The following is an 18,529-nucleotide window of genomic DNA, read 5'->3' on the forward strand; positions in this document are numbered from 1 at the left end:
CTTTGTGATGGCTCTAATTGTACTATTTCATAGTAACTTTCACCTTTTCTCTATGAAAACTGCTATTCTGTCCTTTTCGTAGCATTTCAGATTTTGAACATTAGCACTCTGAAATATAGCTTTGTACTGAGATAGAATTATATTGTAGCATTTTGTATATAAAACAAATCTATTTTGCACTAGATTACACAACATACAATACAAACATTAATGTAATATGAAAATGTGACAATTTTTATTGTTTAAAAAGTAATATACAATTAAATGTTATTGTTAGATTGGAATAGTTTATATATTTTTAATCTACAATAGTTTATCGTTTTGTAAAATAAACAGTATAATATTTAAATCATTCCCGCTTACACACAGCAATAATTACAAAAATAGTATGGTGCCCATTATTAATGTGCGTAACTGTATAAAATCTAAAGCTGTTTCTCTTAAATTTGTTTTATTTTGCGAAGAAGCCGCTGTATCATGTAGCATCTTATTTACTTTCTCTCGTATTTCATATCGACATATTTCTATTTTAAAGTCGAGGTTCTTACAGTGAAATATAAATACAGTATTTTTTGCATAATCGATCGAAAATCGGGATTGTATCATCGATTATCGTGTATGATTGCATGTAATAAATAATGTTCGTCATTTTGGTGGATTCAGAAAAATACAGCGCGAGTGAAAGAGAAAAATGTTCGGGGATGGGCTTGATAAAAAGAAACATGTCGGTTAAGCAATGTTTCCAACAACGGAACTTGTTTATTTCCAAGTTTTATTGAATAAAATTTTGACCAATGTAATTATGAAGCTTTTCTGATTAAAACAAGACAATGTAATTAAAGAGCATATTTCCTTATTTAATGATATAAATTTACTTACATAATGACATAATGGCAATAATTAAAGAATTAGAAATTTAAAGATTGTTATCATTTTGAAAAAATCTGATAAATACATTGGTAAAAGTACGGTTTCAAGGAAATCAAAAATAAAGAAGTATCGTCATTGTTTCACGGATAATCAATATTTTCATGTTAATGTTACGAACATGTTAATTTTTGTGTTACAAAATATGCGAATTAACCTGAGTACTCGATTTAATTACCCGTTTAATTTTATTTATTATTATCTACTATTTACTATTATTTAGTAAATTAATTTAACATTCGGATAAATAACTTACTTGTCGGATAGTCAAGTATACGAGTATTCGGGTTGGGAAACTTACGTATAATGTGACTTTTTCCTGGATGCATCTGAATATCCTAAAATGTGTGGCAAATACGAAAAGAAAACTGTCAAAACACACTTTATTATAAGTAAGTAGTTATCTATGAATCAAAAAGCTGTAGCTGTTCATCCTCATAGCAAAAATGCTAATTATAATTTTAACACTTAATATGTATTAATTCGATCTTTAATCTTTTTAGTTTTTAAAATACAGCAAAAGTAAATTTTCAGTTATTGTTATTTACATATATGCAGGTTCTCACTCATAAGAAAATCACTGAAATCAATCATTACACTTCATTATTTTTAGTAGATTTTGCCAAATGAATTAATTCCTTAGAAATAATAAAGTGTGTAGCCGATGAATGTGTGAATTTTCCTTTTGTCAAAGGAACTCCATTCATCGAGGGATTTTGTAACTGATATTTTATTTTAGTTTTATTTATTGTTATTGCTGGATGCTGATTGTTGCTGATAAATGAGGTAGGCATAATAAAGCTTCAACTAATTTTTTTTTACATTGGCAAATATTTGTTTTTGTTTTATATTTTTCATTTTAAAAATGTTACTGCAAAAAGCTACGAGTTCTTGATCTTTCTCTAATGTTTCTGTGGCTCTCAATATTTATTCGCATTATCCTTCAAACTTTCTTCCAAAGTTTTCAAATATTTCATCTTATTCAAAACCCCATCGATTGATACGAGATTTCCAACGTTAATCGCCTGCTACGCAATCCAATGCCATCGCCGATTTACCACCATATTTTACCGTGGAACAAAGAATCTTTGGATTTAATTCTGTATTTTATTCCTCTATACAGATTTACGAACGTAACTTTCAAAAATGTCAAATTTACTTTCATACAATTACAGATACTGTGGAGAAAAATACCGTACTCCAGTGAGGATTATCTTTATTAGTAGATTCATTAGTATATTCTAAATGTAATATTTTATTCTTCTTACTGTTATGCCGCAGCTTCTCAGCAGAGGTAGGTTGAAAAGTGTGAAGATTCTTCGTAAGAAATCTACGATATTTCTTAGAGACAGAGTCCCTTCTGGTCAAAGTGGTTCGGCAAATGTTAAGAACTTGGGTTTTCGGATGTGTATTCTTAACAAACTTGGTACGGATGAACGAACGAGCGAATTATCGCATTTACGAACTAACGAACTCCTGGCGACCTCACCAGTGGTAACTTTATATCAACGTTCTCTATCTGTTTTTGGGACAACAGCTAGTAACAGAGTTGGTGTTTTGCTAACCTTGCGAAACGCTACTAATTCCAATGCTTTGGAACTAGGTTAAAAATGTGCCGATACTGTGATATAAGGTGTTTACAGGTTAGAGAATCTTTCCAGCATTACATAACATTATTAATAAACGGTTTTTTTCTCGCAAGTCGTGCATTTAAATCGCGCTTTCTTAATAATCTCTGAATAAAATTCTGTATGTACTACTTTATCGTACTGTGCTGCTACCATCGTCGTCAGTTGTGGTTCAAATGAAGAATTAAAGTATTATTATTATTATTATTCTCGTACCTCTGAATTTCGCAAATTATTGCTCTTTCTGCTTTTTTCGCTAACTTCTTTGATCGTCCAGGATAACCTTCTTCCTTAGAATATAATAAATTATAGAAATGTTCCTCTCTAGGAGCTTTGCAGTTTCGCTTGTGGATTTTCTTTCCTCGTACCACTGTACTAATAATTCTCTTTCTGTTTTATTCGCTTCCAATTTCTTCTAAAATTTCATTATATGGGCACTCGATCTTGGGGAAATTACAGCGCAAATTCTACGCAGTAATTCTTACAGACTAGCTGTCTGTAAACTAGGCAATCTTTGTTTACGTTCTCTGATCCACCGAAACGAAATTATTATGAAGATCCTATACATATTCATACTATACTATACTATTCATACTATACTATTTTCAATACTTTTGTGATTGATGATCTGCTACTAATTGCAATAAATCATTCTATTTTAGATGTACGTTTCCCAATTTGAATTAAATTTATACATAGATTATCCTCACATTTATACCCATGCATTATACATACGGAAATTTCAAAATATTTATTATCCTTGTTGGATTCCAGGATCGTATGAATCGAAGAATTGGACGGTTTTGATACGATTTCACGTGTATCTAAAATATATGCGTACACGTGTAGTTAATATATCCGCGTTAATCCATGTACTTCTCAATACACGGGTACACGTGTATCAAAATACAGGAGCACACGGATCATAATATCTATACATGTAGCTGTACATGTACTGAGGTTTACGAATAAACGTATCAAAATGTATAGTTTCACGTGTATTAACACGTATTTTATGTTTCATTTTATAATTAAATATCAAAATATTTAGATATGTAAATTGTTTATAAGATTTCATTTTTTGGCTTGCAGGTGAAAATAAGAAACATTATGGTTTCGTTTAATAAAGTTTAATTTATTAATTTTTTGTTTTGAGATAAGGAAGTTAAAATATTAACATTTTGTGCAAGTAAATGGTTTCTTTTCTTTTGTTAGCACATGAAAATATTCGCAAGTTCGGAAATTACTGGGCATTTGTTTGCGTTAGTCTTCTTGCATTACTGTGGCTCGGTCATATATGTTTCTTTTCGAATATAAACGTTATTGTTATCGCTGATTTCGTCATATAAAAATTCAAGAGCAGATTTTTCGTGCGCCTTTGTTGCATTTATTGTATGTACTGCGTTTATTATATTTAAGCTTTGGAGAAAACGTTTGACTTCTGTACGAATTATTTCTTTTACTGTCCACTCAAGTTTGAAACGTCTCGTAATATCCAAAATTATAGCTTTTTTAAATATATAGACGTGTTCGCTGTTATCGACTGTCGGACATCTTGAGATTTTGAAACAGTACGTAATAGACCTTAGTAGTAAATATGTATCTATTGTTTAACTTAACACGTTGACGCCGGCGTGACCCATCGGCGGGTCACACGTGTCTGTCCCGAGGGACGGCGATAGGTCACACTTGTATTTCACAAAATAGGTAGTACAAAATAGGTTTATATTATTTTATCTCAACATTATAAACTGACATACAATAGTAAAAACATAGTAATTTAATATTATAAACTTAACATAACTATTTCCTTTCTTCATGCAATTTTTTGAAACAAGTTAGGCAGAGTGCCGGCTGGCCCTTACAACGATCATATGTTGTTACTTTTTTGGTTCCTTTGTTCCTTGGTTCCTTGGTTCATGTTCCTTACTCGCGTCATTGTTCTCCGACGGACATGCATGACTATTCTTTTTTCCTGTACGGAATTGAACAATTTTTTGATTCGCACTATGAACGTTTCTTATAGAAAAATATACACAGAATTGCGTGCGATGAATTCGCGTCAGACCTCTACCTTTTGGGAAAAATCGAAGAGTACAAAATCAGGGCCAAAGCTGGCCCCGTCAGCTTTAATTAATATTTATAGATATATGCAAATTGATATATATTGACAAACTATTGTATATTAATGTATTAGTTGAAGTCCACGGAATTTATTGAACCCAACAGGAATCGTAAGTTGAAAAATTGCGGTTGCGTCGAACAGTCTAATGTGACCCAGCGCCGCCCCACGAAGCAGACAGTGAATTCGGGCACCGCCCCACGGAGAAAACCATGAATATCGGCGCCGGCATCGACGTGTTAACAGAATTACAATGTTCCGTTCCCACACACATATCACACACGATATGACAAAATACAATAAAATATATCTTAAATAATTAAATATATACTATATATAATCTAATACATACAAATAAATATATACATATGCAACCATGACGCAAACCTATGTACACATACTGCCATAACTCAAACACACATATAATATTTCCTACCATAAACCTCTATTAACCAAACGTTATCTCTACCCTATCTCTATTTTTATTATCTTTATCTAATCCCAATCCGTGTTTTAATTCTACCTTATCTATAGTTATGACATTACTAATCAACTATGTTACTTTTTTTGGTTTAGCCACGTTAGTTTCCAACGCTTCATCCACCCACTACTCCTTCTTCCTCCAGATTCTCTAGCTATTTTTCCTAGACCTTACTAGTACTCAGTAGAATGTAAGGAAGATCGAGTTAGATATAGAAGCAGGTATCTAGGGAAACGAAGAAAAAAGGGCAATATTTCGCATAGTTTGAATTGTGTGTCACAACTAACGGGATTTCGGTACTGGATATTAGGATATTGTTGTTATAGGCGATTATTTAATTTGTACAATTTAATCGTATTTGTGCATGCCGGAATATGATAATGGCCAGCTCAGCCCAAGCGAGTCTTGTCAAAGTAATAGGAGATATAATTAACAGTATTTGTCTAGTTCTGAGAACATCCGCAACAGGCGGATACAATACTTCTTCGGAGATAAGATATCGTTTGAAGATTTCGTTCAGGTAGTTAGTAACAGTAGTGGAGTTTGTAAGACTATTACGCGCTTCTATATTTTCCTCAAGTTTATTCTCGTCGTCTCGCAGAGACTGCGGATGGACGAGCTAAAATTTTGGTTTGTATCTTTAGTGATTGCAATTTGTTGTCTCGTTGGTATTTGAACATTCCAATCTTTGAAGAGAATCGAGTCGATCGTCTTCTTATGAAATTTAGCGTTTTCGGTATCGGGGAATAACCAAAGCAAAACGTACGATGCGCCATTAAACGCGCCCTCTTTTATTTATTTTATTTCTCTTGTTCGATTTATGTGGCTGTCGTGTATTTGATAAGTTTGATCCTATTCACAGTTGCGTGGGAACGTTCAGATGCGTGACTATATATTTCGAAGACAGTTCTGACCAAAATAAACGTTGTTACCGTATACCGCATGTTCGATCTTGTATGTACACATATTCAAGGATCTTGAGTGGCATTTGGATAATCGATCGAGTTTTTCGCCTGCGATGGGGAGATCGAGGTAGGTTAGTAGAATTTCCAGTTTCACGTTGCCTAATTGGTTGTGATGTAATCCTACTTGATTGTTTAAGCGGGAGATTTTGTAACAGGCTTCGTTAATTTCATGAGCACGGTTAAGGATGGTTGAGACGAATGTCATTAGGACAAATCGGAATCTATTGTCTTTGTGTTAATAATATCTGTTACTCGTTATTGTCACATAAAACAAAGAGTTTCAGAAAATTAGCGTGATAGGCTGTTAATTTTCCGTTCTTCAAAATTTGGACGGTGTTATTGGAATTGATTTTGATTATTTTGTAAAGAACCTTTGCCGTTTGGTAACAGTATTTTTATCTAATCTCGGCGTATTCTGTTTGTTTAGGATATATACTAAATCATCGACTTAGTTGTAAATAAATTTTTAATCGAATTAGGTTATTTCTAACTATTTTTTCCGTATAGCTTAGTTTCCATTTTTAGTTGATTTTATAGTCCTCATAATAATAAGTTGTTGTAAGACTCTTGAATTATATTACTGGACATGCTTTAGTTCCGAAAAACATTTCATATTTAAAATTATTTCGATTTAAACACGCGTACGTAGGCTAACGACGCAGAGGTTATGAATTCTAGTAGTTATCGTTATCTCATGTACCTCATCGATCTCGATGATTTTCGAATATGTTGTAGAAATCTATATTACTAACAAGTTTTCCCTATTCGTGTAATCACCGTTCGGCATTAGTTTCCGAAATATTGAGAAAAAGTTGTCAGTATCGCTATAAAATTCCGAATTCTGTTTGTGATGGTGCGTCTGTGACAGTGCACGCGCTGGAGTATTGGTTAACATTAGACAAAATAGCACCTAATCCAAACCTATATAAATTATGAACGAAAGATAATAAATAGGTTTAGATTAACCTCTTAGCTATTAATGCCACTGTAATGTCTTTCGTGTAGATGATCTTTTCGACAATCTATATAGTGAATTTCGCTTATGGCATTTTTTTAAATGGGAGGTCACTACAGTGGCTCACTCTGTCTGTAGATATGTGTAAATTATCGCTCGACCGTTATTTGTTTAATTTCGCATTTTTTTCGCTCAAACCACGTTTCTTAACGGTATATAAGCGAAAGTAAAAAAGTATTTCCGTTAGAGATGTCAACGGGTCATACAGTATTTACTTTTGAATATACCAGTTATGAGTACTGTTACTTTTTATTTTATTATGTGTATCATTAGTCGATAACCTTTTTAACATCCCGCTTCGTATATTTATAATTTTGTAAAAATTCTTGACCTCTAAATTCTTGAGTATATCAATACAAAACAGAAAGCAGGGGGCAATTAATGATGGTTTCGAAGTGGACTCGGGATTTAAAAAGGCGTCGAACAAAAATATAAGCGGTAGGAAACGTGTAAGAAAATTGCAAAGAAAGATACTGAGTTCGTCAGAATCTTACGATTCTGATACTCACGTAGAGATGGCGTACAAGGAAAGGATCTGGTCGCATAAAAATTTGGATCCGCAAATACATAGATTCGATTAATTCTGGAATGAAAATACAAATTAGTCGATTTGCTACTCCATTACGATTACTTTGAACTATTTTTTTCTGAAGTATAAATATCGTTTATTGTGGAATAAACAAATCGGTATTGTAAATACAAAAGGGGAAATTCTATGTGCTCTTTTGTAAAACCTCACGAAGGAGAAACAACTCTGAGTGAGATGTATTGCTTATTTGCAATCAAGTTACTTATGTCGCGAGTAAAAGAGTTACATTATTCCGAATATTGAACAAAGGTTAAATTTTTGCGTACTGATATTTTCGGACGCATAATGAATAGAGATAGATATCCCTTTTTGCTACGAATGCTTTATTTTAACGAAATTACGACAGCTAATTCTGATTGGTTAGTAGAAACAAGAGAATTCTGTAGTAAGTTTCGTTTTTCATTTGAAAGTTATTTTAACCCATTTAGTAACTTATGCATAAATGAAGGTTTATCATTACATAAGGCGAGATTATCATTCAAACAGTATATTCCATCCAAACGGAATAATAGATTTGGCATCAAATCTTTTATACTTTGTGACTGTAAAAATGGATATGTATTATATTTTCTTGTGTATACAAGAAACAAAAATAAATGAAAAGCCTCTGGGAAAATCAGGCGAAATTGTAATTTTATTATTAGAATGATATTTAGGATTAGGAAAATGCCACACTTTGTTGATATTTGGTATACCAAACTGGCTTTACCAACCTGCACTTATCGCCAAAAAAATCCCATGTGGTAAATTGTCAGAGGAAAGGTATTCCTATCACGAGTGAAAAATTAATTGGATGTGAAATATGTTTTCGATCTTCGCCAAATATGTTCGCAGTCAAATGGCAAGACAAACGTAAAGTGTATATGCCGTTCACTTGTCCCTCTGCAAATTTTATAAATACAAGAAGACTAAATTAGTGAACGAAAGAGGTTATCCAAAAATCGTCTTGCATAGTAAATTATATTGCAAACATGGGTGTGGTAACTAATCTGTCCCTATTCATTATGTCGTAGATATAGCAGTACACAAAATATTTTTTCCATTTACTTGATGCAGTCATTCGGAATGCGTTTTGTTTGTACAAAAAAAAGATATTTTAGCTTCAAATAATTAAGGAAATCGTAAAGAAGTATGGAGAGAAAAATAACGATTTTAACAATCGGCAAGCAATTTTGCTGGAAGATATTTCCTGTCTTTTTGTAAAACAGTAAACGCACAAAAAAGAAAGAAAACGTTGAGAAATTATGTTGTACGCACAAAAAACGATATAAGCGAAGGTCACGCTACGAATGTTAAAGCTGTGACGTTGGACTCCGCGTAGTCCCTCGCTTCAAAATATACCATACAAAATCGTATTGATTTTTTAAAAATTTGTCTTACTACTTAATAAAGTATCTTAAGTATATTATCTTACTATGTTTTCTTCAAACTCTTTGCTTGAAAATATCTAAATAAATTATAATTTGTCCATCTATAATTTTATTCGTATGTAATTTCATAGTTACATACACGTACAGAATTTTGCAACTTTCAATGAGCGATTCTTGTAGAGCTAAACATTTTACGAGTTAAACGCGAGTCTGCCAACCGTCCTTTCCTAGAACCTACAGTTTTTGAAATAATCAGTTCGAAAAAGATGTGAAATTTTCAGCTTTCAAGATAATTTCTGATTTTTACTATAGCAGCTATCGAGTTGCTGCCAGTTTGTTTTAAAAACTATAGTAAAAATCATAATACGCGATAGAGCAGACAGTTTTATTGAGAAGTACCGAGAAAAACTAGAGAATTATGTTTTGATTTTGATGTAAAAGCGAAATAGTTTGTCAAAACACGTGGCAAATTTGTTGCGTTTGTTTTAACACAACAGTGTTATGAGCAGAATTCATTGTAGTAACATCGATAGTTTTTTCTCAAAAACTAAGACCGAGCGGTAATTATATGTGTAATAAAGATCATGCTCGATGGATAACGAAATCATAAATCATCAAGATCGGTGAAATGGCTGAGATATCGGTAATTACCTGAATTCGTCATAGTCCATCTGTTTTTCACTAATATAATGTTTTAGTTAATGCTTTAACCTTAGGTGACCTCTCCATTTGTTTGAAGCTGATAAGGAAAAAATAACACATGTTTGGTGTTGAGTAGTTCAGTTCAATCAGATCTTGCATTAACTGTGACATAAAATCGGTTCCTTGATCGCTGAACGATCTTGTTATATTTTATTAATTACGTACGAAAATTACGTACGGTTAATGTTATGAAAGTTCAATTTTTAAAGTAATAATCTTTACGATTTCAAGAATTGGTAGTGATAACGACGATGCAATACTGATTTGAGTAATTCGATATTTCAACATTTTTCTACTAATTATGTAAATGAATTCTGGGAGCAAAAATAGTAGACATGTCTTCTTTTTTTAAATATTGGTAATAAAAGTGTTATGAGCAGTTCGAAATGAAAGAAGTCGAATGTTTCCGACTACGCACCGAATGTACCCGAAGATCACGTGACGTCACAAGTCTGCAAGAGCGCTACACACTTTTTCTTAACTTGCTATATAAATCCGATAACCGACGCTTTCACATCAAAATACGATCGTGTATTTACAGTTGGTCATGTAGGAATTCGCACTTCGGAACAGAATAACTTTTGCAAAACTGGACCAGGCGATTTTCGCTTTTTCTGAGAAGTTAGAGGGACTTATTGACATCGTGTAGAAAAAATTTCGCATTATAGTTAGAAAATGATAAAGTTTACGTTTTATAATTTTGTTTATCTGGGCCTGTAATGAAAATTTAAACAACATATTTTTAAGTTATACCAGGTATACACATGCTGAAAATTTCATCGAAATTTGATACAGAAACAAACAACAGACACCAAAAAATAGAAAACTGTTATTTTCATGATTTTCAACCTTCGTAGCTCATAGCAACGTTAACCGATTTCACTGAAATTGAACAATGTTGGAAGAACTGACCTTTTTACTTCTTTCTTGACTATTCTGATCAATTACATTTTCTTCAAAATTGTTTTTTACCACATGAGTCATTTCCACATGGCCATTTCCACATGAGTTCATACACTTTTGAGATGCATTCTCAATAAACACAATCGCACACTTCTTTCATATATTCCCCACCACTGGAAGACTTCCCGTGTTTGTTAATTACATTTGAAGGAATTATTGGCGTGGCGATTAGCACATACATTACCGCAGTTATTGAAACGCATCTGCAAAGCTGTGCACCTCTACATTTCGTTTTCCTACAATCATGACTATCTTGATGTGCCGGAATGTCGGCAGATTCTTGCCTTTATGTGTCCTGGCCCATGAGGAGAGGGCTGGCTCATCTCAAGCCTCCGTATGCTCTATACCTAGGCATAAAACAGATAAGAAATTAAACGTCATTTCTGTGAGAATATTGATGCTAGAAATTATGTTCGAAGCGTTTTGTCATAGTATTAGCTGTACACCAGGATAAGAGTTCAGACCGAACGAGGAAGGATCGTACAGTTTCAATTTTGATAGGTGGAAGACCTGTGACTATATTGTGGTGACACATTACTCGGTGACACTAGATGAAGGTTAACATGGATATTAGTGTGGGCGATTCGCACATACACTTCCACGGTGTGCGGCTATTCCGATGCATGCATCTGCGATTTTGTACTGCTTTGTATGTTGTATGCTCACAGTCAAGTTGATTCAGTGGATGCAGAGGAGTTTAGCTCCCAGGCGGTCTTAAGTGTACGCAGCTCCTGCATGAAGGTCTCCATTGTCTGATAAACACGGCTTAGGAGCCAAGTTATACTCGTTGGAATTAACTATCCAGCTTGTTCATTGTGCAGTCCAGAGAGCAAGGTGTCAATTTCATCCACATAGTTGCGGAATTTTTGTAGGGATAATGTATTAAATTATCACGAAAAACGTAAAAATTATAATATTAAGAACATGTAGTTCTACCATTACGCTTAATCACTTATTCGATTCTCCATACTATAAATTAATTTCTATAATCTTTTGGTATCGATTTTGCTCCATTCAGTTCTAATTGCATATTCGATCAACTTCTCTTAGCAAGCACATTATAATGTTGCTTATCGTGCATTACTGGCGATAAATCGTAAATCCTTTTGTCAAAACCACGGGACTGTCATTTTTGGAAGCGTGAATTGTCGCGTTATGCCGATAAATGGCTTTTTCTTTCTGAGTTTCTTTGACAAATGTAATGAAGTAATCTTCTAATAAGTCTGCGTATTGTTCCGAATGCATTCATGTAGAAATGTTACAAATTGGTGTTTTTAAGAAACAACTAAATGCTACTCATAATATCAAACTTCTTCCATCGAAATTTCTATTTCTGATATTGTACCTATCTGCGTGTAAGTCGTATCAGTAATACTTAAATCTACCTAGATGGACCTTTTCCATTTCTTACGCTGAAATATGTTGTCTCGTGCGAATTCTAATCTTGCCCTTTTATGCTCCTGCGTATGTTTCCACGAGGTTTTGTTCTGTGCACTTTTATACTTCGAATTCAGAGGTCCTTAACGAACCATTGTTTTGCATTCCTCGATGGATACACGCACACTTGTGGGCGAAGTCATTCTCGCTACAATGGACTATCTACCTGCTTTGCTGTAATGTAGATGGGTTTTCGATCTTTTCAATGCCTCAAATTCTCAAAAGTGTCCTATACCAACACTTGGTCCGTTTTTTTCAGATTCACGGATGAATCTCAATGATACAGGATGTCAACTTAATTATGGCCTTCAAATTAGCGACGTCCAAGCTCGCACGAAGTTCTTCTTCGTTACGTGGTTGTGCCAAACAGAACGGCGGCTTTGCCTGTGTTTATGGCAAACTTTGTACAGCCTTGTTGCGTTGGGTTTTCTTTTTGTAGCGTCGTATCGATATGCTTTGAGTATTTCTATCCAATATTGCGTTTGAAAACGAAAAGGTGTTTTGTCTAGTGAGGGTTTTCCACGTTTTTCGTAATTGAACACTTTGTACAATTACCTCTGTTTTACGGTTTTTCCACAGTATCAGGATGAGGTCATTCGATATTTTTTTTTTTTTTCGCGTGAGGAGGGGAAAATGCTATTACGCATGCCCAGTGATCCGCATCACTGGGTTATGTGGGAGTCGGTCGGATGTCGTTGCCATACCCACTAAAAACCCCTCCTCCTTCTTCCTCCGCTTTGAGGGCAGACAACCCCGGTAAAACCTGTCGGCAGTCATCAGGGTTGTCCTTTCGTGCCCCGTTGTATCTACTTCTTCGGGCAGTTACTGCTCATGTCATCTTCTCAGCCAGTTCAGAATACTGGGCTGATCTCCTTCTACGGTTTTTCGTTGTTTTGTATTCTTGCCTTCATTGAGGTCATTCGATATTGACGGGGCGATCAGTTTCTTCAAGTCCTTCTAGAACTGGGGCAGTTTCCGGTCTCCCATCTCTTCATCCTCGAGTGTCATGCGCATTCTCGTGCTGTCCGAATTGGCCAGTTTTTTTATTACTTCGCTTTTCAACTTCTCATATCGTCCTCTCGCCCGCGGTTTTACCACTATGTCCCCGACTAGATCTACGTATTGATACTCGATGTTCGCGGCGAGGGTATTAAATTTCGTATTACCCGGTTGGAAGATCAGTTTGAATTGGCGCGCATCAGAAGCGTTCAAACGCTTGCACGCTTGATCTTCCGACTAGACAAACCACAGCAATATTTTTTGCGGCTCGAGTGGAGGTACGCGGAGGATTTGATTAACTATGTCTTCGCCGTCTGTGGCGTTCGTTGCAAGCACTTCCTCGTTCGCGTTCCCTATGATGTAAATTTTTAATATGCAGATACGGCGTCAATGTGACCCAAACACGTTCATCTCTTTCGCTCAGATCACGTCGGGGCCACCAATTTGAGGCGGTAAGGACGTATTGGGTGATATCAAATTACTCCGGTGTAGAGTTATAACAATGTTTATTTTGGCGCTAACTGTGCGTCGTTTTAGATCGTAACGGACGTACGTTGAGCTCGGATGGCCATAATATAGAAGTGATACAAACATACTATGACTATCTGTCTGATAGGCCAATAGTGTAGCTACGAGCGACTACTGTGAACTGTTATAAGCTATCAACTATGACGGATTAACATCGACTATCGAAGCGAGCTGTTCCTCGTTCCCCTTTTTATAGGGTGCCGAGGTCCTCGGAAAAGAGAGTTTTCATTTGAAGTGGGGATGGAAAAATCCGTTGGCGATAAAACAATAAATCTTCTTTTCTAAGGCACATGAGTTTTTTTACTAAGTCCCAGGATTTATTCTTTTATGACGTCCTAGGACAGGACGTCGTTTCGCGGGCCACGTGGCCAATACATGTGCTTTTCTACTCCAACATCATCGTCACCATTTAAAATTGCAATCTATTGAATTGCGCCTTTTGCTGATAGCATAGTCTGCTGTCGTGGTGCATTGTAGTCTTGATCATCGCTGTTGATCCTCCCTCTCGTCTGTTTCGATTTGGTTTACTCGTGGAGGTGGTAGGTTTCTTTCGCTGGTCAATTGAACATTTTGACATTCTGATGCCACGTGATTTATTACATTTGAAACATTTTACTTGTTGCCGATCAGCAAGTGGTATACGTTTCGTTTTAGAAAATGGTGAAACATTTTGTTGATTGGATTATTACTTGTGGTTGCTAGTAGTCGGTTGTTTGTTTGCGTCGGTCTGTTACTACGTTGATTATACATTGCTGGTGGTCGAGTACATGCCCTTCTCCATTCCTTTTGTTCTTCTCGCAGGTATCCTTCAATGTCGGCGGCTTTCTTTTCTGTTTCGCTGAATGAAGATATTTCGTTTGCTAACGATATGCGTCCTATGTCGTGTCGAAGTCCTTTCAAATAATTTCGACCTACTTTCCTCATGGCGGCTTCAATCATTATTCATCGCGTAATTGCTTGTGGATTTTCGTTTGTTATTACACAAGTAAGTTTATTTAATATGCAGAGGAATCGGATATTGAAACTTTGAACGGATTTGTCGCGTCCTTGTTTCAAATCGCGTAGTTGTTCGCCGTATTTATCAGATGTTACTTGACTTGTTACGTTGGATCTCAGAACGTCATGTAAATCTACATAACTTTCAATGGATATGTCCCGAATACGTTGCGCGGCTTTTCCAACTATTTTATCGACTTCAATGGCTTTCAATAACAAATCATTTTCGGAACAACGCATTTGAATTGCATTCGCATCTTATGGAATCTTCTACTTCAACATCATCGTCACCATTTAAAATTGCAATCTATTGAATTGCGTCTTTTGCTGATAGCATAGTCTGGTGTCGTGGTGCATTGTAGTCTTGATATTCACCATCGTCATCGCTTTTCACGTAAAATGTATGATAAATTTATGATAAAAAAGGAGTAACTTATCTTGACCGTGTTTCTATAATTTTGCAGGCTTTTATTAAGGATAATATTACAATGAAGTTCAAATCACAGCTAAACTGTACACAAGACTAGACTCGATACTAAAAAGACTCTTCTTGGTCGAATGCTTGCATTTTTTATAGGTTGTAGTGGGGATGGGGCGGATCCTAATTGCCCTTCGTAATGGGGAAAATGAAATGTTGGGCCATATGCAAAGGTCAAGAAAAAACCTAACGGTCCGCTGTTAGGTAGTATGGAATGGCGTGGATTTGGGTATGGTCACACCATGGTGTCACACCTAGGACGTCGTTTCGCGGACCACGTGGCTAATACATGTGCTTCAACCCTGCAACTTTCTCTACGGCCATGGGCCGCTATAGCATTATCGATTAGCGTACGATTTTGTTGACATCTGCATCCATTAAATTTTTATAAATGTTTAAAGTTAACTTTTGTTAGTGAAAGTAAGATCTTGTCCTCAACGGCACCTTCAATTTTTTTGTTTTCCAAAATTATGGAAAAACCGTACCTACGGTCGAAGATAATCTATTTTTGTATAAGTTCGCATAAAAACTTCTTACTCTGCAAAATCCAATCACATTTGCCACCATTCCACTATTTGGAAATTTTATATAAGAAAAAAAAAATACGAACACAGAGTCAAGATGTCGCTGAAAGGTCTCTACAAAAATCTTCATCCTTCACCGAATACTTATAGGCAAACAAAATGTTAGACTTATCGTAATCTTCTGGGCCTCGAGAGTTGCATATTTATTTAAATCTTACTTTGCACGTTAATTTTTAAGAAAACTCGCTTAATTATTTTCTAAACTTTCAGTAATGAACCATTGCAACGTTCGTGGATGTGAGGCATATTGTGGCGATTCTACTCATACTTTGTTACACGAACAATGCGGCGCTGTTCAAATCGGAGGAGTGAGTCTTAGATCGTTACGTAACAATATCGATGGCACTTTTGATCTTTCTGAACTGCGATCGAAGCTGCGCCATGACATAAATCACGAGCCCATTTCTAAGCTGGTAATTGTGGAAAATACAATTAATGGAAAAATTGTTCCCCTAAGCTGGCTTAAGGAATTAGTATCACTGTGCAAAGAACATAACTTGAAGTTGCACATGGATGGAGCCAGGCTATGGAATGCAAGCGTGGAATCAGGAATATCTGGGAAGGAAATTGTTTCGGGCTTCGATTCAGTAACATTCTGTCTTAGCAAAGGTCTAGGTATATATTATTTTACTATTTCTATGTTTAGAACGATATTTTCTATATGTTCCTTTAACAACAATTCTCTTTTTTTTACATATTTCATTTAACATCCTTTAACAATTTGAAAGTTAATTATTTCTCACATAAATTGATTGGAATACGATTACATTTTTTTTAGATATATCTTACTTTCTTATTTTTTTTTTTTTTTTTTTTTACAAAAACTAACATAACTTAAGGAAGCATATCTATATTATCTTAACAACTATAGATTAGCATTAACTATGATCAGCATTGCAAAAAAGCAAATTTGGACCATTGGTATTTTCCTCAGTTAATATTATTCAGTTGTAATATTTCATGATGTGCATTTCCTTTGTACGAAGTAAAAACACGTTTACTCATAATCTTAATTTACCCTTAATGTTAATCGAACAAAACGTGTGCTATTTGAATCAGCACACCTTTTTCAACCTCACGATATCGTTAGTTCTACATTTCTGTATTTTCTACAATTTGAAAGAAATATACCTTCTGCCACTTCTTATTTGGAAGATTTATTTTTCAAGGGATTATATGTACACGATATATATATATATATATAATACGGATTCGTTCTAAAACAACGTGAGAATCGGGGAAGTCCCGTGCAACGATATTATTAAAACACGATTTCGCTGTACCGCGATTCGAGAATTGGTGAAATTGGAAAAATCCATACAAAAAGTAACGTAGCAAGAATTTTTATGTGCGTGCCTATTGTTATTCGATATTTCTTAATCGACCAGTCGTTTCAAATTTCCGTGTGGAATTTTTGAACATCGAAATTTTTTATCCATTTTTAAATCTTGGGGCATCAATCCTTTGCTCTCGATCATTTTTTCGCTATAGGGTAGTAGCAACTTCAATATTTTCAGATAAAAAGTTAGTGGCATTTTTGTAACGTGAATAATATTAATATCGAGTACTCTAAATTAATTATCGATTATTTTAATCAACATATTTCTGTTAATCAGGAAAAAATAGCATATGTACTTTTCTTAACTGCTATAATTTAACCGCCGTTTTTGCATTAATTTTTCGTTTCATATAACGCGGTTTCGCGTGACATTTTTTCGTAACTTAATTACCCTGTTCTGCACGCGAGATATTTGTACATAATTATACGCTATAGAGGCGAAAAGGACTGACATTTCTAGGTCATCAACCCAATCGAGTTCGAGGCTTCATCAGACGAATCACTTCATATCTGTCCCCATTATACGATGACTCATCGTGTTAATCAGTGATAAAGTATTATATCAGTGAGATTTCGGATTGTAATCGCAAAATTGTAATAGCTCCGCTAATTAAATTGCAGGAGAAAGTAAAGTAAAAACGAAATTATTTTCAAGTTTGAGGTGAAACAAAAGATGAATATTTTATAACTTGAACAATTAACATATTAAAATGTATTAACTATGAATAATTAATTAGATAATAATAAAATAGGATAATAAATTAATATGTTATAACCATGAAAACATTATCGTTTTTTGGGGCTATTTTCTGCTTTCAATGTATTAACACGTTCACTGTTCTGTGCACTATACATGTATGATCACATGCATATGCATCATATTTGATACACATACGCGATCTACGTTCAGTGAGTTAAATTATTTCGCATATTTTCTTTCCAAGCATTGTAAACGTATTAGGCTTTTTACAAACTGATTAAGTACTCTTGTTAAACTCTCTTCTCTTTCTTTTTTACATGAGTTTTCATCATATTTTGTCAAATTATCAAACTGTAGTATGTACTGGAACAAACTGTAACTGTAGAACCGTACTATTAACTCGTTAACTCAATTTTAACGAAAATGGATTAGAATCTTATTCTCGGTTGGTATTCAAGTAAACAAAGATAAGTGCGACGAAAAGAAAAAAAGGAACAGGGAGCAGTAATAGCTACATAATATACGGTACAAAAGCTAAATTTCATGCAATTACAAAAGTTCTATAATTAAAAACACGATTGAAACAGCACGTAAAGCTCCATATAAACATGTCTTTTTTTTTTATTTGTTTATTGAAATTCACAATTTGTCCAATTTGGCCATTTGGTAGAATTTTTTAACAGTTAAGTTAGCATGTTGGTGGCTA

At 34.6% G+C, this 18,529-nt stretch overlaps 1 protein-coding gene across 4 annotated transcripts in view; it reads left to right on the forward strand.

The window, feature by feature from the left end:
* The window catches only part of LOC126926286 (L-allo-threonine aldolase), a 50,738-nt gene that overhangs the window by 9,552 nt on the left and 22,657 nt on the right, over positions 1-18,529 (forward strand). For all 4 annotated transcript variants that reach the window (XM_050742571.1, XM_050742569.1, XM_050742570.1 and 1 more), the window contains exon 5: positions 15,995-16,399. In XM_050742571.1, coding sequence (XP_050598528.1) covers positions 15,995-16,399 — 405 coding nt within the window. The remainder of the gene's footprint in view (positions 1-15,994; positions 16,400-18,529) is intronic.

The sequence above is a fragment of the Bombus affinis genome, chromosome 17 (genome assembly GCF_024516045.1).
Source record: "Bombus affinis isolate iyBomAffi1 chromosome 17, iyBomAffi1.2, whole genome shotgun sequence".
Taxonomy (NCBI): Eukaryota; Metazoa; Arthropoda; class Insecta; order Hymenoptera; family Apidae; genus Bombus; species Bombus affinis.